This window comes from Muscardinus avellanarius (genome assembly GCF_963383645.1).
Source record: "Muscardinus avellanarius genome assembly, chromosome: 1".
NCBI lineage: Eukaryota > Metazoa > Chordata > Mammalia > Rodentia > Gliridae > Muscardinus > Muscardinus avellanarius.
Genome location: NC_137786.1, coordinates 103,985,752 through 104,010,295, shown reverse-complemented (window position 1 = coordinate 104,010,295; position 24,544 = coordinate 103,985,752). Strand labels below are relative to the sequence as shown.

The 24,544-nt window shown below is 40.1% G+C and overlaps 1 protein-coding gene across 1 annotated transcript; it reads right to left on the bottom strand.

Moving 5' to 3' along the window:
• Positions 1–221: 221 nt before the first annotated feature.
• Positions 222–23,425, bottom strand: RNF14 (ring finger protein 14; the record flags this gene model as incomplete). Its single annotated transcript, XM_080703780.1, has 7 exons — positions 222–279; positions 5,279–5,409; positions 7,029–7,201; positions 10,765–10,993; positions 12,286–12,813; positions 21,590–21,741; positions 23,272–23,425. 7 exons carry the CDS (start codon positions 23,423–23,425, stop codon positions 222–224), a joined length of 1,425 nt encoding a protein of 474 aa, XP_080559906.1.
• Between the last annotated feature and the right edge of the window lie 1,119 nt (positions 23,426–24,544).

Here is a 24,544-nt window from a genome sequence, read left to right as displayed (position 1 = left end):
TTTTCATTTCTGAACCTTTGGCTTATAATTTTATCGATTTATGATACACAGGAAAATGTATGAATGTGCCATAATCAGTAGTACCAAATGAAAATATAAACCTTGTTCTTCCTTATCTTCTGTGAAAGCATGGTACCCTAGTTATTGTGCAAAGTTAATCTGTGTACTTGACAGAAGGTTAGGGCAAACCATTCCACTTCCGTATCATGAGCAGGACTTAACTAGTCTTCAATCTCATCTTCCCAAATATCTCCATTAACATCCACCGCATGGAACAACCTGGAAGCATGAAATGAGCATATATTTATATGCACTTGGACAAAACTGAACATACTCCACCTTTCCTCTCTTCAAAAAAGCTTTCTGTGTTCTCTGGTATCTTTTCTTCCTTAATTACTCCATTGAGGAAGACTGAAATCTGGATCCCTCTGAATAAGCTGCCTAAAGTTTATAAGACCAGTCCTTTTAGCTAGGCATAATGGCACACACTTGTAATCCCAGCTACTCAGAGGCTAAGGCGGGAGAATCTTAAGCTTAAGACCAGTCTGGGCAACCTAGTGAGACCCTGTCTCAAAATAAAATATGAAGGAACATAGATGTAACTCAGTGATGGAACACTTATCTAGCATGTGCAAAGCCCTGGGTTTAACCCCTATTAATACTCAGTCCTTTTAGGATCCAAACTCTATAGGACCAAGGACAAACTTAGGCTCAATGTACACAATAAGTGAAATAAGATTGGGAGCTGGTCGTGGTTTTTCTTGTAATACCAGCATCTGGGAAGCTGAGACAGGATTGAGGGTTCGTGGCAGTATCAACTACTTAATGAGGCCCTCTGCAACCCAGTTAGACCCTGTTTCAAAATAAAGAATGAAAAACTGGGCTGTAGCTTGGAGGTAGAATGCCCCTGGGTTTCATCTCCAGTACCTCAAAATCTAAAAAAGGAAGAAAAAAAAAAAGATTTGAGAACGTGGCCATCTAAAAGAAGTGGAGCGCTATCATTTCTCTATCATATGTTAATCCTTCCATTCTCTATCTTCACAGTCCTAGTACCTTCCACTAGTGAAATATTTCATATTGGAGTATTTTGCCAATTTGTCTTCCTTCCCTTATAGTACCTAAAATTAATGCAATTTCCAATACTAGAGTCCCAATAGTTCACAGCAGGGCTTATTTCTTTAATTTCTCTTTCAGTTTCATAACACTGATGAGTATAGGTGCTCTGGAGAATGAAGACAGGAGGCTACAGCAGGAAGGCTGCAAGTTCTAACCTATCCTCTACAACTTAGTGAAACCCTGTCTCCAAATAAAAAGTAAAAAATGATGTAACTCAATGGGATAAAGCATCCTGCCTTTAATCACTAGTTTTAAAAAATTGCCTATTAAGGGAGATCATTATCAGCTGAGTTTGGTGGCACATGCCTGTTATCCCAGTATTTGGGAGGCTGAGAGAGAAGGATCAAAACCTCGAGGCCAGTGTGCAGTAACTTAGCAAGACCCTATTAAAAATTACAAATAAAATAAAAAGGTTGGGAATGTAGCTCAGTGGTAGAACACCCCTGCGTTCAATCCCCAGTACCATACACAAAGAAAAAAGAGAGATCTTTGACTGATGCTCAAATATGCTAGCTGTTGGAGAACAGAATATTCACGCCATGCCAAGCAATCAACCAACAGATTACTTACTAATAAAAAAGGGGAAACTTACCTTCACGATGAAGTAAGTGATAGAACTGAGCATCACACTAACAGAAGACAGCCTGGCATTATGGGCTCCTAATGTGGTACAACCCATAGTGCATATCACCCACTCATGAAATATCCTTGTCAAATATGTTACTCTAAATCGATTCAAACTTCATTCTAGATCTAATTTCCGGCTGAAAGCATATATAGAAGATAGAGAAACAAACTAAAAGACACTATAGAGAAATAAAACTATAGAAGGTAAGACATCATATAGGATAACTGATCTAGACTCTTCAAAAACTCAATGTTCAGGCTGCAGGTATAGCTCATTAGAAGAACACTTATATGGCATGTGCAAGGCCCTGGGTTTGATCCCCAGCATTAAAATTTTTTTTTTCTCCTAAAAAAAAAAAAAAAGCCAGGCATGGTAGTACATGCCTGTAATCCCAGTACTTGGGAGGCTGAGATAGGAAGATCACAGGTTTGAAATCTGCCTTGACAGCTTAGTAAGGTTCTCAGTAACCTAGTGAGACCCTGTCTCCAAGTAAGAAATAAAATCAGGCTGGTGCTGTAGCTTGATGGTAGAATGCCCCTATGTTCAATCATCAGTACCACAAAAAGATGAAGGAGAGAGAGAGAACCAGGTACAGTGGCTCAAGCCTGCAATCCCAGCTGCTAAGGCAGGAGGACGACAAGTTCAAGGCCAGTCTCAGCAACTTAACAAGACCCTGTCTCAAAATAAAAAATCAAATCTGGGGTGGTGGTGTACATCTTTAATTCTAGTATTTGGGAGGCTGAGACAGGAGGATTGTAGATTCAAAGCCAGCCTCCAAAACTTAGTGAGACTCTATTTCAAGATAAAAAAATTTAAAAAGCTGGGGGTGTAGCTTGGGAGTAGAATGCCCCTGGGTTCAATTCCTAGTACCAAAATAATTTTAGCCGGGCGTGGTAGCACACACTTGTAATTCCAGTATTTGGGAGGCTGAGACAGGTGGATCGTGCAGGTTCGAAGACAGCCTCAGCTACTTAGTGAGGCTCTCAGCAACTTGGCAAGACCCTGTTTCCAAATAAAATATAAAATAGGTCTGGGAGTATAGCCCGGAGGTAGAAAGCCTTTGGGTTCTATCCCCAGCACCACACACACACACACACACACACACACACACACACACACACAAGTAAAATAATATAAAAAAGCCAGGCATGCCAAGTGTGGTGGAGTATACTCGTAATTCCAGTACTTAGGAGGCTGAGACAGGAGGATCGCGGTTCGTGGACAGCCTCAGCTACGTAGTGAGGCCTTCTGCAACTTAGTGAGACTCTGTTTCAAAATCAAGAATAAAAAATAGGGCTGGGGTGTAGCTCAGAGGTAGAATATCCCTAGGTTCGATATCTAGTTTAGAGAGCCCCTGGGTTCAATCCCAAGTACAAAAAAGGGAAAGAAAAATAAACAATTACCAATTACAATAACTGAACTTGATTAGATCCTGGCACAGTAATATGGCTTCAATAGGACTTTCAAAGGACAACTGGGAAGATTTAAGTATGTGATGCTATTGAGGGCGGTATGCCATTATCATTAATTTTTTAAAGGTATTGTCATCATGTAGGTCATGTAGAAGCATTGTCTTCTTTTACTCTTTTCCTTTTTTTCTTTTTCTTTTTTGGTACTAGAAATTGAAGCCTGAGGCATTCTACCTCTTAGTGAAACCCTCAGCCTATTTTACTTTTTATCCTGAAACAGTCTTTCTTGGTGAGTTGACAAAGCTGGTCTAGAACCTTCGATTCTCCTGTTTTGGTTTTCCAAGTAATGAGATTATGAACCAGGACCTCACACATGCTGCAAAAACACTGCACCGCTGAGTTACACCCTCACCACTAGAAACATTTTTTCCCCCCCTATAATGGGGAATGGAACCCAGAAGCATTCTACCTCCAAGCTACACCCCCAGCCCTATTTTTTATTCTTTACCTTGAAACAAGGTCTCACTAAATTGCAGCTGAGGCTGCCACGAATCCTCGATCTTCTTGTCTCAGTCTCCCAAGTACTGGAATTACAAGCATGTACCACCACACCTGGGTAGAAGCATTTTCTTAGGAGATATGTGTGGAAGTATTTAAAGTTAAAGCATGCTGGGTGTGCTGGCGCACGCTTGTAATCCCCGCGCTTGGGAGACTGAGACAGGATCGTGCAGGTTCGAAGCCAGCCTCAACTACTCAGTGAGGCTCTCAGCAACTTAGCAAGACCCTGTTTCCAAATAAAATAGGTCTGGGAGTGTAGCCCGTTGGTAGAAAGCCTCTGGGTTCCACCCTCAGTACCACCAAAAATACATAAATAAATAAATAAATAAATAAATAAATAAAAGCATTATCATAACTACCATTTATTTTCAAGTAGCTTAGCAAAAAAGATGAATAGAGAGGACAAATATGGAAAAGTATTACTGTTTACTCATACTAGTCATAGTACTACCCTCTCAACTTTTCTGTATGTTTGAAATTTTTCACTATGAAAAGTTGAAGACAGCTGGGCATGGTGGCACATGCCTGTAATTCCAGTCACCAGTGAGGCTGAGGCAGGTGATTACAAGTTGGAGGCCAGCCTGAGCAGCTCAGAGAGGCCTCATCTCAAAATAAAATAAACAGGGCTAGCGGGCATGCTCGTAATCCCCCCACTTGGGAGGCTGAGACAGGAGGATCACGCAGGTTTGAAGCCAACCTCAGCTACTTAGTGAGGCTCTCAGCAACTTAGTGAGACCCTGTTTCCAAATAAAGTAGAAAATAGGTCTGGGAGTATAGCCCGGAGGTAGAAAGCCTCTGGGTTCCACCCCCAGTACCACCAAAAAATAAAAAAATAAAATAAAAAAACAGGGCTAGCTCAGTGATAAGAGTATTTGCCTAGCAAGCAGGGGTTCTTGTTTCAATCCCCAGTACCAACCAATTAACCAAGGAAAAGGACAAAAAGTAAAATAAAGCCGGGCGTGGTGGCGCACGCTTGTAATCCCTGCATTTGGGAGGCAGAGACAGGACGATCCTGGATCGCGCTGGTTCGGAGCCAGCTTCACTGGCTTAAGAGACCCTGTTTCCAAATAAAAAATATAAAATAGATCTGGGAGTGTAGCCCAGAGATAGACGGGCTTTCAGGAACTCCAGTACTGCAAAAAAAAAAAAAAAGTAAAATAAAAAAATTTCAGGTAGTGTATATTCTCATTATAAAACTCATTGTTAAGCCAGGTGTGGTGGCGCACACTTGTAATCCCTGTACTTGGGAGGCTGAGACAGGAAGATCACAGGTTCAAGGACAGCTTTAGCAAGTAATGAGGTTCTCATCAACCTAGCAAGACTCTGTTTCAAAATAAAAATAAAATAGGGCTAGAGGTGTAGCTCAAAGGCAGAATGGCTCTGGGTTCAAACCTTACTTAGTACCATAAAAAGCCCTCATTTTCAAGAAAATAATATATAAATTATATACATGGGAAAACATGCAGAATCCTGTAAGGCCAAGTACTTAATTAAAACATTGGACTGTGACCTGCAAATTAAGTACCAAGAATTGCTGCCAAGTCTGTACAATTCTGTGAATACACACCTGTTAAAACACGGGGAATCGGGATCCGTGAAATGTTTGTAAGGGTTTGCTCTAGAGAGAGAACCCATGCAAATCCAGCAGAAATACTGCATACAGCCAGTACACGTCATTTTGTTACAGCCATCTAACTTCTGGTGGGGAGGATAAGAAAGAGAATATCAAGGTTATAAAAGCTAAATGGAAATGCACTGCCAAAAGCATTTGGTATAACACTCTCCTCGTTTCCTCCCTTTTCTCATGCAAGATTGAGATAGGTTAACATACTGATAGTTTAATGCTTACTATTCTTTATTACAAGTAAAATACAGAAAATACTTAGTGTTTCTGTGAATAAATACTTAGCAAAATCTCTCTCTTTTGTTTTTTGTGGTACTGGGGATGGAACCCAGGGGCATTCTACCTCCGAGCTACATCCCCAGCCCTATTTTCTATTCTATATTTTGAAATAGGGTCTCATTAAGTTGCACAGGGCTTCACTAAGTAGCTGAGGCTGTCTGTGAACCACGATCCTGTCTCATTCCTCCCAAATGCTGGAATTACAAGCATGTGCCACTACGCCCAGCTGCAAAATCTCTTCTGATAAACAATAAATACAAAATAAACTCTTTTCTTAATACTTTACCCAATCTGTAGTAAATTAGCAACAGAAAATAGACTTGTGCATAGCCCATAATTTTGATTTGGATATGAGAACAACTGGGTCTGTACAAAAGCACTATGTTATTTAAGGTCAGTAACAAGCTGGGCATGACGGTGCACACCTATATTCCCAGCTACTCAGAAGGCTGAGGTAGGAGGATCACAAGTTTGAGAAAAGTGCAGGCAATTTAGCAAGACCCTATCTCAAAATAAAATTAAAAATTGAGGATAGGGATATAGCTCAGTGGTAGAGTACTTGCCTAGCTTAAGCAAGGCCCTGGGTTCAATCCCCAGCTCTATTAAAAAAATAAAAATAAATAAAGGTTAACTGGGGTAGAGGTACACACCTATAATCCTCGTTTTTAGAAGGCTGAGACAGGAGGGTCACAGGTTCAAGGCCAGCTTCGGCAATTTAGCAAGACCCTCAGTAACTTAGTGAGCCCCTGTTTCAAACTAAAAAGTAAAAAAGGGGATGGGGGTATTGCTCAGAGGTAGAATGCCACTGGGTTCAATCTCCAGTACCCTCTCACTAAAAGGGTCAGGAACAATATTTAGTAGTCAAATTTGCATTTTCCACATAAGAAGGCTTATAGGCGGTCGTGTGGTGCACGCCTATAATCCCCGCATTTTGGAGGCTCAGACAGGAGAATCACAGTTCGCAGACAACCTCAGCTATTTAGTGAGGCCCTCTGCAACTCAGTGAGACCCCATTTCAGAATAAAGAATAAAAAATCGGGCCTGGGGTGTATCTCGGAAGTAGAATGCCACTGGGTTCCATCTCCAGTACCCCCCCCCACACACACACAAAGGCTTAATATATACCAAAATATAAGTTACTAGACTAATAGCCTTCCTTTCTTTCTGTACTGGGGGTTGAATTCAGGGGTATTCTACCTCCAAACTATACCCCCAGCCCTTTTTATGTTTTGTTTTGCTGAGAAGCTCCCTAAGGTGCTGCGGCTGGTCTTGAACTTGTGACCCTTCTGCCTCAGCCTCCCAAGTACTAGGATTACAGGCATGCACCACCCTGCCTGGCTTAGGCTTCTTAATTTCAGGTAATCATGACATGCTTTCAGATCTGCTGCCTCCATCTCTGTTCCAAAACACTTACCTGTATGGGAGTCCCACAACACGGGCAACTCTTCGAGTTCTTTTCTAGCCACTCTTTACTTTCCATTTCTTCCAGGGCCTTCTGAATCACCCTCTTACCATATCTCTGTTCCAAAAACCTTTTAGTGGCTTCATCTGCTTGCAGGTACTCATTTTGTAGGTCTATTAATTTTTCTAGAAAGTGAAACAAAAAATTAACTTTTATACTACTTTGTGATATTGACTAAAAATCATTTAAAATGGTCACAATCTTTTTTTTTTTTTTTTTGCGGTACTGGGGATGGAACCCAGGGCCATTCTACCTTTGAGCTACACCCCCAATGAAACAGGGTCTCATTGAGTTGCAAGGGTCTCACTAAGTAGCTGAGGCTGTCCACGAACTGTGATTCTCCTGTCTCAGCCTCCCGAACATTGGGATTACAAGCGTGCGCCACCACGCCCGGCCTAAAATGGCTACAATTTTTTACTACTCAATAATACTATTCCTAGGACTTCATCAGAAGAAAATACTACAAAGTAAAGTCATGTGTATTTCCATGCACATAACAATGGCAAACAAATTAAATTTTCAAGAAAATAAATATGTGTGAAAGATCTATTTAAAGACAATATTAAATTATTAAAATATAATCAGAGCCAGGCATGGTGGCATACATGTCTGTAATCCCAGTACTTGGGAGGCTGAGACAGGAGGACTGCAGGTTCACTGCCAGCCTCAGGAACTTAGTGAGGTCCTGTTTCCAAATAATACAGGATTGGAGGTGTAGTAGCCCCAATTCAAACACTCATTACAGAATCCAGAAAAAATATAACTATGTAAAAATTACACATGCACAAATGACAAAGGAGGGAAAGGAAGTCCCCATCTAGAAAAGCTGGACTTGCTAGAGGTAGACTTTCCTTTGATTTTGATTTCTTAACAATGTGTTTATGCAACTAGTAGCATACAGTTAAAGACTAACTCGTCTAAAAGGTACATATGGTGGTGCACACCTATAATCCCAGTACTTGGGAGGCTGAGCTACGAGGATCATAGGTTTAAAGTCAGCCTTAGCAACTTAGTGAAGGCCTCATCAACTTATAGAGACCCTATTTCAAACTAAAAATTAAAATAGGGCTGAGGATGTAGCTCACAGGTAGAATGCCCCTGGGTTCAATCTCCAGTACCAAAAAATTAAAAAATAAAATAAATAAATAAAAGATACATAGCGTAAAACAGACACTGCTTTTCCACTGTTAGCAACATTCCCCATCTGATAATCAACAAGGTTTATCAACTACACAAGGCACCTTGACTTAAGAGCAAAGACCAACCATTCAATTGTACATATAAAATAATCAGTGAATAAAATTTATCATCTTCACTTTGCCCCGTCCCGTGTTACAGGTGCTATAAAGTTCTTCCTGCTAATGTTTTCCTTTGATTCTTTTTACCTTGCTTCTACTGCTCTACCGATTAACTTAGATGGATCAGGCAACCATTTGCAAAGGTTATACCTGAAGACAAAATGCTTTTGTTCACAATTCTATTTTATTTTTCAAAAAACTTAAAGATCTTCCTTATTAATGTTCTGGTTGTTTTATTAGTCTACTCTCCTCACATTATTCAGAGATGTCGCTCCCTCTTTTTTGTGTATGTGGTACTGAGGCTTGAACCTACGGCATTCTACCTCCAAGCTATAGCCTCAGCTCTATCCTACTGTATTTGTATTTTGAAATAGCAATTAGTAACTATAATAATAATTTGCATTTTGTCAGCCTATTTTTTTTCTCATATTATTTAGGGTAAAAACAATTTTCCTCCACCAATCTGTCAAAGATAAATACTTTTACAAAATAAAATCAAATGAATTATTATAAAAACTAAAGAATACTTTTTATTAGATTTGACTAACATAAAATTAGTCTGAAGTTGCTATAAGTTTCTAATCCTCTCAATTTCTGTTTACCTTGTCATAGACTAGTATAAGAACTTTTTTTTTTTTTTTTTGTGGTACTGGGGATAGAACCCAGGGGCATTCTACCTCTTGAGCCATACCCCCAGCCCTATTATTTATTTATTTATTTATTTATTTATTTATTTATTTATTTATTTATTTATTTTTGGTGGTACTGGTGATGGAACCCTTCTACCTCCAGACTATACTCCCAGACCTATTTTTTATATTTTATTTGGAAACAGGGTCTCTTAAGCCAGAGGCTGGCTTCGAACCTGCCTGATCCTCCTGTCTCCGCCTCCCAAGCACTGGGATTACAAACTGTGTGCCACCATGCCCTGGCTATTTTTTATTCTTTATTTTGAAACAGAGTCTCATTGAGTTGCAAAGGGCTACACTAAGCAGCTGAGGCTGTCCTTGAACCACATCCTCCTGTCTCAGCCTCCCAAATGCTGGGATTACAAATGTGTGCCACCATACACCGCTAAGAACTTTCTGAGTAGAAGTTCTCTTCGTCTTCTTAATAGCCCTATGAAAGAGCTAATATCATCATTCCAGTTAAATCTGAGAAGAACTAAGCCACCAAGGCCAGTTAACCTCACAACCAGGGCCTGATTTCCCAGTCTTTATCTAGATCAGAATTGAAACACGGGTTCCCCGCCTGTGCCCACTCTAACAGAGGGCGGCTCTGTGAGGTGCTATGTTGAGGGAGATTCTGAGGCCTCCCTGGGAAAAATGAGAAATATTTGATGACTGAGCCTCTAAGAGTTTTATTACCCATGTTCCTATGTAGATATTATCTTGCCATTTCTTTCCTGAAATGCTCTCCCTGTATCTGCACAGTTCTCCTTACTGTCTTCAAGTCTTTTTTCTTCTCTCTCTCTCTTTTTTTGGGGGGTGGTGGTGCTGTGTGTATGTTTGTGCGCATGCACGTGTGTATGCTTGTGAGGTGCTGGAGCGAGCCCGGGGCATTCTATCTCCAAGTTTTGAATAGGGTCTCACTAAATTGCTGAGCCTGGCTTTGAACTTGCGATTCTTGTCTCCGCCTTCCAAGTACTGAGATTACAGGCATGCGCCACAGTGCCAGGCTTTCTTCAAGTCTTTCCTTAACCCATTCTGACCCGACCCTCCCCTGGTCTGAGTAACTAAATCCCAAGTCCTCTCCCACTCAGAACATTTCATGTCCTGCCTGCTTCTGCTTTCTTTCTTTTCCTCCTTAGCACTTATTAATATCCTTATTTATTTTGTTTGTTTGTCACCCACACTGGAATGTAAATTCCACAAAGGCATAAATTCTCTTTTCTGCTACTATAAACCCCAGAGCCCAGGACAGTAAACGAACACAAAGTATCTGCTGAATGAATATTTCTATTACTTATTTACTTCTGTGGTACTGGGGATTTAACTCAGGAATATTCTACCTCTGAACTATATCTTCAGCTCTAATTTTACTGATTAATTAATTGAGAGAGAGAGAGAGAGAGAGAGAGAGAGAGAGTGTGTGTGTGTGTGTGTGTGTGTGTGTGTGTGTGTGTGTGTTTACTGGGGACTAAACCCACGGTCATTCTACCTCTGAGTTAAAAATTTTTATTTTTTTATTTGGAAACAGGGTCTCACTAAATTACTGAGGCTGGTCATGAATCTGCAATCCCCCTGTCTTAATCTCTTAAGTCCTAGACTACAGAAATGCACCAACATGTCTGGCAAATGACTATTTCTAAATTTAAGAATTAAAGTCATATAGCTTTGCTTGGGAAGGGGTAAAGAAAAGGGGTTTGGGATCCCACAATTACAACATACCTGCAGTCACCTTACATGGAGAGACCCCATGGTAGGTCAATCTACACAAGGTACAGAAGGCAAAATTACAGCTGGAGCAGATGCCCATGGTGCAGCCAGGCTCCTGCATGACAGGCAGCTGGCAGCACGGGCGGGGGCAGTATACCACATCTGCCATCAGGTCCAAGGTGGACTGGAGGAGAAGACGGTCATAACGGGCGAATAACTCTGCTTCTACTAGCTCTTTGACCTGAGGGGACACAAAACCAGTTAAGATTCTAAGGAGATTTTTAAGATGCTGGTGTAAGCCAGGAGCACAGAAATTACAACCTCTGTCTTGCTTCAGAATCAAACCAAGTATGCCAGGTGTGGTGATGCATGTTTGTAATCTCATTTCTTGGGAGGTGGAGACAGGAATATCGTGGGTTTGCAGCCAGTCTCGGCTAGTGAGGACCTCTGCAATTTACTGATATCCTGTTTCACAAACAAAAGAATAGAATAGGGCTGGGAGTGTAGCTCAGAGGCTGAATGTCCCTGGGTTCAATTCTCAGCACCAAAAAAAATTAAACCAAATATGGCAACCAAGATGGTGGTTACATGGGTCTAAACCTTTGTCAAAACTAAACAAACTACAATTAAATGGGTGGCATTTATTACTGTAAGTAAAATTATGAGTGCATAAAGTTAAAAACAAACCAACCAAGTAGACTGTACTTATGCTAAAGTCTATAAATAATTCAGTTAATCATCCCAAGGGATGTCCCTTTCAAATCCCAATCTCATCCAAGAAAGGCTAATAAGCCCAAGGTGGATGGGATCATAGAAGACATACAAAGTAAATCACCCAAATTATTTCGTAATTAACTTTTTAACACTGGTCCTTGTCTAGAACTAGTGATCAAAAGGCCAGAAAAGGAAGCATTTACATTCATCTAAATCATAGAATAAACCATATCTTTTTTTTTTTTTTTTTTTTTTTTGCAGAGTACTAAGGATTAAACCCAGGGCTTCATACATGCTAGGCAAGCATTTCACCACTAGAGCCCTAATAGCAGTCTGACCATAGTTGTTTTTTGGTTTTGTTTTTGGGGTGTGTGTGTGTGTGTGTGTGTGTGTGTGTGTGTGTATGTGTGTGTGTGTGTTTCTGGGGATTGAACCCAGGGGCGTCCTATCTCTGAGGCACATCCCCAGTCCTACTTTACTTTTTATATGGAAACAGGGTCTTGATAAGTTGCTGAGAACCTAAGTTACTGAGGCTGGTTGCAAACCTGCAATAATACTCATCTCACAAATAAAATAAAATAAAATAAGGCACAGGAAAACAAGTGCTGCTTGGTCTCACTATGTGGAATTAAAAAAAAAAAAAAAAAGTACTAGGGTCATAGGCGTGCATCACCACACCCAGCTCTGACCACAGCTTTCTTAATGGATACAGTGAGCAACAAGTGGGCTGGCTCCAAGGCAGCAGAATGTCCAGGGAGCCCGAGAACTTTTCCTTTGTGAAAGAGGATGAAGAGGCAACGGTTACTAGATTAAAGTTACCTGACCAGGGGTGGCCACTGAAGAGCACTTTGGTTCTGGGCAGTTGAGGCATTGAACTTGGCCGTCTTTGATCTGGATTTCAAAGTAGTCCTTCAAACAGGCTTTGCAGTACACATGCCTGCACTCCAAGAAGTACATGCATTCACTACCCAGCTTCTCACAGAAACAGATATTGCACAGGAACAATTTACTATTAAAGCATTTAATCTGCTGAGCTTGATCAAAGTCCAAGATTTCCTGGATCAGACTTGACAATGATTCTACATCCTGTACGGCTCTCTCATCCACAACTTCATCTGGGTCTACATCAGATCCAGCAGCTCCTCCAAAATCTAGCTCTGTGTTGGAAGACGCCTGAGCCATCCTTCTTTGCACTTTTTTCTGAGAACCCATTCTAAGCTCAAAAGGAGAGACAATATTCAAGTAGGCCAGGGTATCTTCTTTAAGAAACTGCATCCATGCAAACAGGACCACGCTGCCTCGGTGTTCTTCCCACAAGTTGTCCAAGTGTTTGCAGAGAGCAGAGAGCTAGGAGGAAACACACGAGGATGTTGTGAGCTTGGAAAGATGATGATGCTTACCAACTCCTGATGGCTCTAGGAATCTTTTTAACTTGTTAGACTCTTGTACTTCCTAACACCATTTTTCTACCACTGTGATAAAACTATGCTACACATTTTTTTTTGTGGTACTGGGGATTGAACCTAGGGGCATTCTACCTCTGAGTTACACCACCAGACCTATTTTTTATTCTTTATTTTGAAACAGGGTCTCACTAAGTTGCGAAGGGCCTCACTAAATAGCTGAAGCTGGCCATGAACCCAGATCCTCCTATCTCAGCCTCCCAAGTACTGGGATTACAAACATGTGCCATCATGCTTGGCTCAGAATCAACATTTTTATTGAAGCACTTCTTAAATTGTCCAGCAACATGAGCCAAAGTTGAGAATACAAAGTCAAGAGTTAAATAAAATTCCATAAAAACAGGAGAAATGGCAAAACCCCCTAAGACATAGAACTAGGTTTATATTTTACATTTGAGCCACTGAGATAGGGGACTTTTTTTTTTCCTGTTCTTTGTTCTTAGTTTTACTTCTAAAATTATTTCTTTCCCTTTAGGAGTTCTAGTCCTATAGGTACCCTGAAATAGTGGTTAGAAAAAGAAGAGGGTTTTTTTTTGTTTGTTTGTTTTTGTGGTATTGGGGTTCCTGGAAGCCCTTCTACTTCCAGGCTACACTCCCACACCTATTTTATATTTTTATTTGGAAACAGGGTTTCTTAAGCCAGTGCAGCTGGCTTTGAACCTGCGTGATCCTCCTGTCTCTGCCTCCCAAGCGCGGGGATTACAAGTGTGCGCCACCACGCACGGCGAAAAAGAACAGTTTAAAGTGTCATCTAGGACTGGGAACGTGGCTCAGTGGTAGAAGGCTGGCAAACAATACTCGAGGCTCTAGGTTTGGTCCCCAACAGCACAAAACAAATCAACAAAGAAAGGACAGTCTTTTCAATAAAAGGTGATGAAAAAACTGGATCTCCACATTCAGAAGGATAAAACTATACCTTTATCTCTCACTAGATACAATGTCAACACAAAATAAATGAAAGAGGAAAATATAACACCTTGAAACTACTTGAAGAAAACACAAGGGAAATATTTCAGGACACTGGGATGCTCATGGACTTTTTGTTTTTTGTTTTGTGGTACTGGGGGTGGAACCCAGAGGCTTTCTACCTCCAAGCTATATGTCCAGACCTATTTTATATTTTATTTGGAAACAGGATCTCACTAAGTTGCTTAGAGCCTCAGTAAGTAAGTAGCTGATGCTAGCTTCAAATCTGTGTGATCCTCCTGTCTCAGCCTCCCAAAGCAGGTATTACAAGCTTGCGCCACCACGCCCGGCTATGCTCATGCACTTTTTAGACAAAATCCCAAAAGCATAGAAAACAAAAGCAAAAATAGACAAATAGGATTATACCAAACTAAAAGGCTTGTGCACAGCAAAGAAAACTATCATCAGAGTGATGAGACAGCCTACAGAATAGAAGAAACTATTTGTACTGCATATATTTGACACAGGGTGATATCCAGAATATATAGGGAACTACAAGAATGTAATCGCAAAAAACTCCCCAAATAACCTGATTTAAATAACCTGAAAAATAAAGGGCTTGGGTGTAACTCAGTGGTAGAGTGCCTAGCATGTGAGAGGCCCACGGTTCAATCCCTAGCACTACAAAATGAAAAAAGGGGAGAAGACCCAAGTAGACATTTCTCAAAAGAAGACATATAAATGGCCAACAACGCACATGAAAAAACGCTCAACATTACTCACCAGGAAAATATAAACCAAAATCAAAATGAGATTTCACTTTTGTAAGAATGGCTATAACCAAAGAGACAAGTGCTGGCAAAGAAGCAGAGAAAAGTAAACTCCTCCATGCTGCCGGCCATGGAGAAATTTGTACAGCTAACATGAAAAACAGCACCAAGGTTTCTCAAAAAGCCAACACAGAACTACAATATGATACAGGCATCCCACCACCGGATGTGTATCCAAAGAAAATGAATCAGAATGTCAAGAGAGACATCTTCACTTCCATGTGTTTTAGAACACTATTCCTATAATCAAGAAACAGAAACAACTTAAATGTTCATTCATAGATGAATAAAGAAAATGGAGTACATATATACAATGGAATACTATTTAGCCATAAAATGGATGAAATCCACTATTTGCAACTACATGGAATGAACAGAAGATCATTATGCTACATAAAATAAACTGGGCACTGAGCCAGGCATGGTGGCACACACCTGTAATCCCAGTACTTGAGGATAGCAGATTTGAAGCCAGGCTCAACTACTTAGACCCTCTTTCTTTCTTTCTTTCTTTCTTTCTTTCTTTCTTTCTTTCTTTCTTTCTTTCTTTCTTTCTTTTTTTTTTTTGTGGTGGTACTGGGGTTCCTGGAAACCCTTCTACCTCTGGATTACACTCCCAGACCTATTTTTTTTTTAAATATTTTTATTTGGAAACAGGGTCTCTTAAGCCAGCACGGCTGGCTTTGAAGCTGTGCGATTCTCCTGTCTCTGCCTCCCAAGCGCGGGGATTTCAAGCATGCGCCACCACACCTGGCAAGACCCTGTTTTTAAATAAAAAAAAAGAATCATCATCAAATGGGGCTGGGGGTGTAGCTCTGAGATAGAATGCCTATAGGTTTAATCCTCAGCACAAATAAAATAAGGCACAGAAAACAAGTGCTGCTTGGTGTCACTATGTGGAATATTAAAAAAAAAAAAAAAAAAAGGCAGGAATGGTGGCCCACGCCTGTAATTCTAGTAATTGGGAGGCTGAGACAAGAGGATCGCATGTTCAAGAACAGCCTCAGCAAGTAGTGACACTCTCATCAACCTAGCAAGACCCTATTTCAAAACAAAAATAAATAGGACTTTGGGTATAGCTAAGAGGTAGAATGCCTGGGTTCAATCCTCAGTAACACACACACACACACACACACACACACACACACACACACACACACTATTTTCTCAATTTTGAGAGTGGAATGGTGGTCACCAGAGGCTGGAGAGAATAAGAATGAAAGTTGATGAGTGGGTACTAAGTTAGTTAGACAGGAACAAGAAGTTCTAGTGTGCTATTGCAAAGAAGAATGACTACAGATTATAACATACTATTTCAAAAGCTACATGAAAAAAAAAGCCAGGATTGCAAATGTTTTCATCATAAAGAGTTAATATTTGAGTAGATAAACGTTTACCTCAATTTAAACATTATACAACATATATTGTGTATTGAAACACACACACACACACACACACACACACACACACACACACACACCATATCCTAGGAACCCAATAATTTTGTTCAATTTTTTTTTTTTTTTTGGTGGTACTGGGGTTCCTGGAAGCCCTTCTACCTCCGGGCTACACTCCCAGACCTCTTTTTACATTTTTATTTGGAAATAGGGTCTCCTAAACCAGCGCGCGCGGCTGGCTTCAAACCTGCACGATCCTCCTGTCTCTGCCTCCCAAGCGCGGGGATTACAAGCGTGTGCCACCACCACGCCCGGCTAATTTTGTTCAATTTTTATGTTTTTATTTATTTATTTATTTTGGTGATTCTGGGGATGGAACTCTTCTACCTCCAGGCTACACTCCCAGACATACATACATATACATATATATATATATATATATATATATATATATATATATATATATTTTTTTTTTTTTTTGAAACAGGGTCTCTTAAGCCAGCAAGGCTGGCTTTGAACCTGCACGATCCTCCTGTCTCTGCCTCCCAAGCACAGGGATTCCAAGCGTGCACCACCACGCCCAGCCAATTTTTATTTCATTAATTTTTCTTTTGCAGTACTGGGTATTGAACCCAGGGGCATTTTAACCTCTGAGCTATACCCCCAGCCCTATTTTTTATTATTTATTTGAAACAGGGTCTCAATAAGTTACAGTCTCCCAAGAACTGGGATTGCAAGTGTTAGCCACTATGCCCAGCATATATTTTTGTTTTTATCAAATAAAAATAAATTTAAATTAATGCTGGCATTAATTTAAATTTAAATGTGTGGTGGCACATGACTGTAATCTCAGTACTTGGGAGCTGAGACAGAATGATTATCACAGGTTCAAGGCCAACCTCAACAACTTAGCAAGACTGTTTCAAACTAAAAAAATAGGGCTAGGGTTGTAGCTCAGAGGTAGAATGCCCCCAGGTTCAATCCCCAGTACCTTCCAACACAAAAAAATGGGCTGGGGTATAGCCCAGTGTCCCTGGGTTCACTCTTTAGCCCAGGGGTGAAAAGTATCAAACAAGTTTTTAAAACTGGTTCTAACTTTAAATCCAATCAAAAGCCAAATCATCCTAAGGAATTACTAACAGAACTCAACCTCAGAGTCCTTTTTCAGATTTACAAGCTACTAAGCAATCCAAACTTTTATCAAATCCCAATTAATAGAAGCAGGCTGATATTAGCCCTGAGCAATTACAAGCCCTCAATATGGTTTGGCTGCCACGCAGTACACTTTTGCTACCTAAATAGCCAATGTTATAGCCGGGTGTGGTGGTGCACACTTGTAATCCCCATGCTTGGGAGGCTGAGACAGGAGGATCACACAGGTTCGAAGCCAGCCTCAGCTACTTAGTGAGGCTCTCAGTAACTTTGTGAGATCCTGCTATCAAGTAAAATATAAAAGAGGTCTGGGAGTATAGCCAAGAGGTAGAAAAGCCCCTGGGTTCCACTCCCAGTAACACACACACACACACACACACACACACACACACACACACACACAGAGAGAGAGAGAGAGAGAGAGAGAGAGAGAGAGAGAGAGAGAGAGAGAGAGAAATAGAAAAGAAATAGCCAATGTTAAACTATTTCGATTTCTTTTTTTTCTTCCTTTTTTTGTGGTACTGGAGATTGAACTCAGGGGCATTTTATCTCAGAGCTATACCCCCAGGCCTATTTTTTATTCTTTATTTTGAAACAGGGTCTCACTGATTTGCAAAGGGCCTAAGAAGCTGAGGCTGTCCATGAACCGCATCCTCCTGTCTCAGCCTCCCAAATGCTGGGTTTACAAGAGTGTGCCACCATACCCAGCCTATTTTGACTTCTTTTGAACTGATCTGTTCAATTTAAAAGGCAAATATAGGAAGATTTTTCATTAGAAATGTAGAATATTTGTACATAGAGCCCAGGAATTATAAGCTGTGTTTCTTTTTTGGGGTAAACACCCAAAAAAGCATTCCAGATGACAAACTTTGAAAATTTAAATAACAAATGGAAAAGGACATTTTTTTTAAAACTAGGGATTGAATTCAAGAATATTCTACCTCAAAGCTATACCCCCATCCTTTTTTGTTTTAAAACGGTTTCATTAGGTTGTTGAGAGTCTCGTTAAGTTGATAAGGCTAATCGCAAATCTACAATCCTCTTGTTTCAGCCTCCCAAGTACTGGGATATTTTCTGTTCTTTGTTCTGTGTAGCATGCTATTGACTAAACTCTGCACAGGGACTAACTTAAATACTTATTAATGAAATAAGATTGGACAACTAAAGACAACTAATGCTTTTTCAGATTTGCTTGAAGATGCATATATCAACCATGCTTTTGAGAAATGTGCTAAAATCTGTAAAATGGAGCTGGGCGTGGAGGTGCATGCTTGTAATCCCAGCATTCAGGAGGCTGAGGCAGGAGGATCACAGTTAGCAGCCAGCCTCAGCTACTTAGTGAGGCCCTTTGCAACTCAGTGAGACCTTGTTTCAAAACAAAGAATAAAAAGAATAGGGCTGGGGGTGTAGCTCGGAGGTAGAATGCTCCTGGGTTCCATCCCTGGTACTGCACAAAAAAGAGAGAAAAATTAAAATCTGTAAAATGTACTACTTAAAAGGGAAGTACATGCTGTGTTACCAAGTCCAGTGAAGAAATAATTCTCTTCCATCCTTTTTCCTTCTCCAGCCCCTTCCCAAAAGAGGCAGCAGGAATGCATGTAAATGTGAAGGAGAGAAGGGAAAGACAGAAGGAAAGAGCAAGAGAGATACTGTGTGTATTTATACTGGGAGAGGAATGATGGAAAACACTAGAAAACTAAACCCACTTCTCGAATCTTAACTACCCACTCCAAATTCAGTGAATGACAAGTCTGTGTGTTGGCTTCATTATCAACCGGTGAAATTCACAATGCCATGGTGTCAGGGTACAGCAGCAAATAAGAATTGAACCAGGAACCTAAGAGACCAGTTAAAATGTCAACTCTATACATAAGAATTTATTTGATAAACTCGTACTGTAATTTTTAGCTTTAAAATGTAACACAATGAACAATCTTCTACCTCCACCATCCAGCATTAAGTGGATGCTAGAATCTGAAACTACAACTACACAGCCAGTTCATCTGTTCCTATTTTATGCCCGTGCCGGTGCATATACACATGCATGACAGCTCTTGAGCTTCCTGAAGAAATAGAATTATAAATATATAAATAATTTAGTCGACTATCATTGATCTAAATGTCAGTCTTGATATTTATGGGGAAATAATCAGCTGTTTATATATATATTGCCTTTGACACAAACACTAAAATGTTAAGTAATAGTCATTCTTATTCTGTCTATATATTATCCTTATTTATTTATTTCGCAGTACTGGGGATGAAACCTAGGAGCATTCTAACTCCAAGCTACACCCCCAGCCCTATTTTATTATTCTTTATTTTGAAACAGGATCTCACTGAGTTGCAAAGGGCCTCGCTAAGTAACTGAGGCTGTCCGCGAACTGTGATCCTCCTGTCTCAGCCTCCCGAATGCTGGGATTACAAGTGTGCGCCACCACGGCCAGTTCTCCTTTTATAAAGTTTAATTTTCTTTTGGAACCATACTCTCATTTTGCAAAAACATTCATATCTAAAAGATTAGACTGGTGAGTAGTAAGATGAAAATTATATGATTAAAAGAGAAAAACTAGCCAGGCATGGTGGTGGTATACGCTTATAATCCCAGTACTCAAGAGGCTGAGACAGGAAGATTGCAGGTTTGCGGCCAGCCTCAGATACTTGTGAGACCCTTTGCAACTGAGACCCTGTTTCAAAATAAAGAATAAAAAAATAGGGCTGGGGGTATAGCTTGGCGGTAGAATGTCCTTGGGTTCCATCTCCAGTACTGCAAAATTAAATAAATAAATTAATTAATTAAAGGAAATACTAATGATCTATTCTTTAAGGTCAGCAAATCTGATGGCTTTGGCTTAATATGTCAGCCTATCAATCTTTATCATGATTTCTGGAAAAGTAGCTGCTACTGATCCATTATATCTGAATATATTAGCTTAAAGTTATATTTATGTCTCAATCAAGAATTCAGGTTGAAGAGAGGTATGTAAAGGCTCCAAACATAAATGGTAAAATGGAAATGTTAATTACCCTGATCCGATTACACTCTATACATTTGTTGAAACATCAGTGTACCCCATAAATATGTACATTTATTACAAATGAATGTTTTGTGTATTGGGAATCAAACCCTGTGGTATTCTACCTCCAAGGTACATGCCCAGTCCTTTTTAACTTTTTGTTTTGTTTTGAAACAGGGTCTTGCTACAGTGCTAAGGTTGACCTCAAACCTACAATCTTCCTGTCAGCCTCCCAAATACTGGGATTACAGGCATGTGCTACCATGCCCAGCTATTACACGTTAATTTTTTTGTGCATGTGTGGTGCTAGGGACACAACCCAGGGGCCTTCTACCTCTAGGCTACCCTCCCAGACCTATTTTATATCTTATTTGGAAACAGGTTCTCACTAAGTTGCTGAGAGCCTCACTCAGTAGGTGGGGCTGGCTTTGAACCTGTGCGATCTTCCTGTCTCAGCCTCCCAAGCGTGGGGATTACAAGCGTGTGCCACCACACCCAGTCACATGTTAATTTTTAAAAAAGAATCGAGGTTGTAACTGGAAAAGAATATATAGTCTGAAGGGAACAAAGGTTCTCAATGTAAGGTCTAAATCCTTACTGATTATCTATGAGAATGGTATAAATTTCTTTCTTTCTTTTTTTTTTTTTTGTGTGGTACTGGGGTTCCTGGAAGCCCTTCTACCTCCAGGCTACACTCCCAGACCTTTATATTTTTTTATTTGGAAACAGGGTCTCCTAAGCCAGCGCGCACGGCTGGCTTCGAACTTGCGCGATCCTCCTGTCTCTGCCTCCCAAGCGCAGGGATTACAAATATGCCCCACCACGCCCAGTTAAATTTCTATATTTATACATTCACATTTGCATGATACCAGTCAACAACTGTTATTAATATGTAGATTTTTATGGAAAAAAATCACTTATTTACTCAAGAAATTTACTTATAGCTTCATCAGCTCAATTTTCAGTCCTAATTACAATGAAATCTTTCATTTAAGAAATGAATTAAAAATTAGGAAAAAAAATATCAACATCTCAGAAAAAATGAGGACCTTACTAGTCTCCATTACAATAGAGTTAAGTGGGAAAATAGTTAAGACAAGAAACAAAATACTTGATTAAAAATCACTACCACTGCAATTTATGATTCATGATTTCAGTTACTGCCATTTCTGTTTAAGACACCGAACATTCCCAATTAATTACCATTAGGATTCATGAAAGCAAGGGGGAAAAAAAAACTATAAAACCAGTCATTTGTTCTTCATGCACTAAATTCAAGATCATCGAGGTAGTCTTCAATTAAAGATGATTTTGTAGGTTTCTAAAAATGGATAGCAGAAATTAAGTTTTGGGTCTACCTGAGTTGGTGACAGCCATTTGCCACTAAGTGTGAATGAAGGTGGGGAGGAGGATGGATAATCTGGTGGCAGTTCAAAGTTCAGCACAAGTGGAGGCAGAAAGCAAATGGTGTATTCAAAGCCTCTATTCTGGAGACACTCATTTGAATTGCCTGAACCAAAAACAAAGATTAGAAAGGATCAGCTGGTCAACACCTGAGTGTCCATTATGTGGAGCAGTGCTCAAGAAAGACTTAATGCTTTAGTTGAAGGGATAAAAACCTCCCAAAGCACATTCTATTCTCTATTTTTAACTTCACAGCCACCACCTAAAAGAACAATCTTATAAGCCCTTGAAAAATCTACAAGACACCATGAAATGTATATTGAAGACATATAACATATTCTTGTACACACTTCTCAGTATAATTCCTAACACTAAAAAGCAAACAATACACACGGTTTTGTTTTGTTGAAAGTTTAAAGTAGACATTTAAAGACATATTCTAGAGAAAAAGGTATTTTATTTCTATCAAACAACTTAAGACCAGGATGCGCCAACTACCCATGAATCATAGTTGAGAAATTTTTGTGCCCAAATGCTCTCAGGCTTGAGGAGACATTACAGCACACTGCACTGTCACAATCAGGTTTCGTTTAAATCATCACTTGTTCTTTACTCAATGCCTCTATAGTAGAAACATTTTGAGAAAGTGTACATCAGGGTCTTCTGTGAATGTATTTAATCAAAAGTAGTTTTGTTTTTTGAATAACAGCATTGTGTCACCTGTTTATGGTAGTTGAAATGATTCTGGAAACCAAATACAATTAACAATCACCATGGTACTTTAAGGCTTTCCAAGTGCTTACTTCCTTGGTTTCCTTTTCTTCTTTCTCTTTTTTTTCTTCCTTCCTCTTCCTCCTCCTTCCTTCTTCTTTCTTCCTCTTCCTCCTTCCCTCCTCCTTTTGTTTCTTTTGGTATTGGGGATTGAATCCTGGGCATTCTACCTCTGAGCTACACCCTCAGCCCTATTATATTTCTTATTTGGAAATAGGGTCTCACTAAGTTGCTGAGGGTCTTGCTAAATTGCTGAGGCTGACTTCAAACCTATAATCCTCGTGCCTCAGCCTCCCAAGTATTGGGATTACAGGTGTGGGCCACAACTCCTGGCCTCTTTCTTTTTTATTTTTATGGTACTGGAGGGACTGAACCCAGGGATGTCCTACCATCATCGATCTACCTTCCTAGCCCTTTTATTTTTTATTTTAAGACAATGTCTCACTCAGTTGCCCACCTGGCCTCAAACTTGTGACCCTCCTGCCTCAGTCTCCCAGGTAGTTGGGACTGTATATGTGTGCCCCATCACACCCAAATTCCAAGTATTTTTGCAGATGTTTCTCATTTCATTTTGTCTGTAACTACCAATAATTCATGGATGATAAACTGCTGGTTAAAAGACAGGATGCATACAATATGTAAGCTAATAACCCAAATTCAGTGGTCAGAAAGGCAAAATCAAATTGCAAACTGCTTATCTCTCATTCTAACTTATTTTTAAAATGAAAACATGCATTACATTTATAATACTACCATTTATCATTAAGGCTAAAAACACACCATGACAAATAGTTTAGGGTATACTAAATAACTGAAAATAATCTTTATTCAGAAAAGTCTGTTTAAGAATATATTATTAACTAACCGCTCACAAATATCTTGAAATTTTGTGGCAAATCCAAATAGATCCTGGTCTCTCCACCTTGGACAGAATCTGCTTTTCTGAACTCATCGCCATCGTAAATACTCGCCAGGGCCAGCAGTTCATCCTCCTGAGCTTCTCGGTCTTCTGACGACATTTACTTTTCTGAAGAATTGAAGATAACCACTCAAGTCAGTGAAGAACAGAAAATGCAGAGTCAGGGAAAGCTTAATGGTAGATAAAACAAAGGTTCCTCACAACTAACTGCAAGGGATTAATCAATACTCCCACTTTTCTCACAGCCGTATCTATCTAGCATTCCATTAGTTTTGCAATAGTCTGTGCGTGGGGTGGGTACTGGGGACAGAATACAGGGGCATTCTACCTCTGAGCCACACCCTCAGCCTTATTTTATTTTTATTTTGAAACCGTCTCATTAAGTCGTAGAAAGTCTCACTAAGTTGCTGAGGCTGGCCAAGAACCTGCAATCCTCCTGCCTCAGCCTCTCAAGTACTGGAATTACAAATGTGTGTCACCATGTCTAGCTTTAGCTTTCTAGTTTTTCAAAAAGGGTGCTGGAGCCCAGCATGGTGGTACATACCTGTAATCCCAGTACTGGGAAGGCTGAGACAGGACCATCAAAGATAGGAGGCCAGCCTCAGCACCCTAGCAAGACCTTGTCTCAAAACAAAACATAAAAGGGCTGGGGAGGGCTGCGGGGTAGAGCTGGGAAGTTATTCCCAGTACCATACATAAACACACACACACACACACACACACACACACACACACACACACACACACACACTCATGGACTCATGGTGCTTCTAATTGCTGACTTTATCAGTTAAGTATTATGACTGATTCAGAAAAAACAACCCAATTTTAAAGCTTTTTTTTTTTCCGGTACTGGGGATTGAACCTAGGGAATTTCTACTCCCAAGCTATGCCCCAGCCCTATTTTTTATTCTTTATTTTGAAACAAGATCTCACTAAGTTGTAGAGGTCCTAACTAAGTAGCTGAGGCTGGCCATGAACCTGCCATCCTCCTTTAACTTCCCAAGTACTGGGATTACAAGTGTGTGCCACCACACCCAGCTTAAAACTTTTTTTTTGGCAGGTCTGGATATGGAATGCAGGGGCATGCGACCTCCAAGCTATACCCCCTGCCCTATTTTTTATTCTTTATTTTCAAACAGGGGCTCACTAAGTTGTGGAGATCACTAAGTACCTGAGGTTGTCTGGGAACGGTGATCATCTGGTCTCAGCCTCCCGA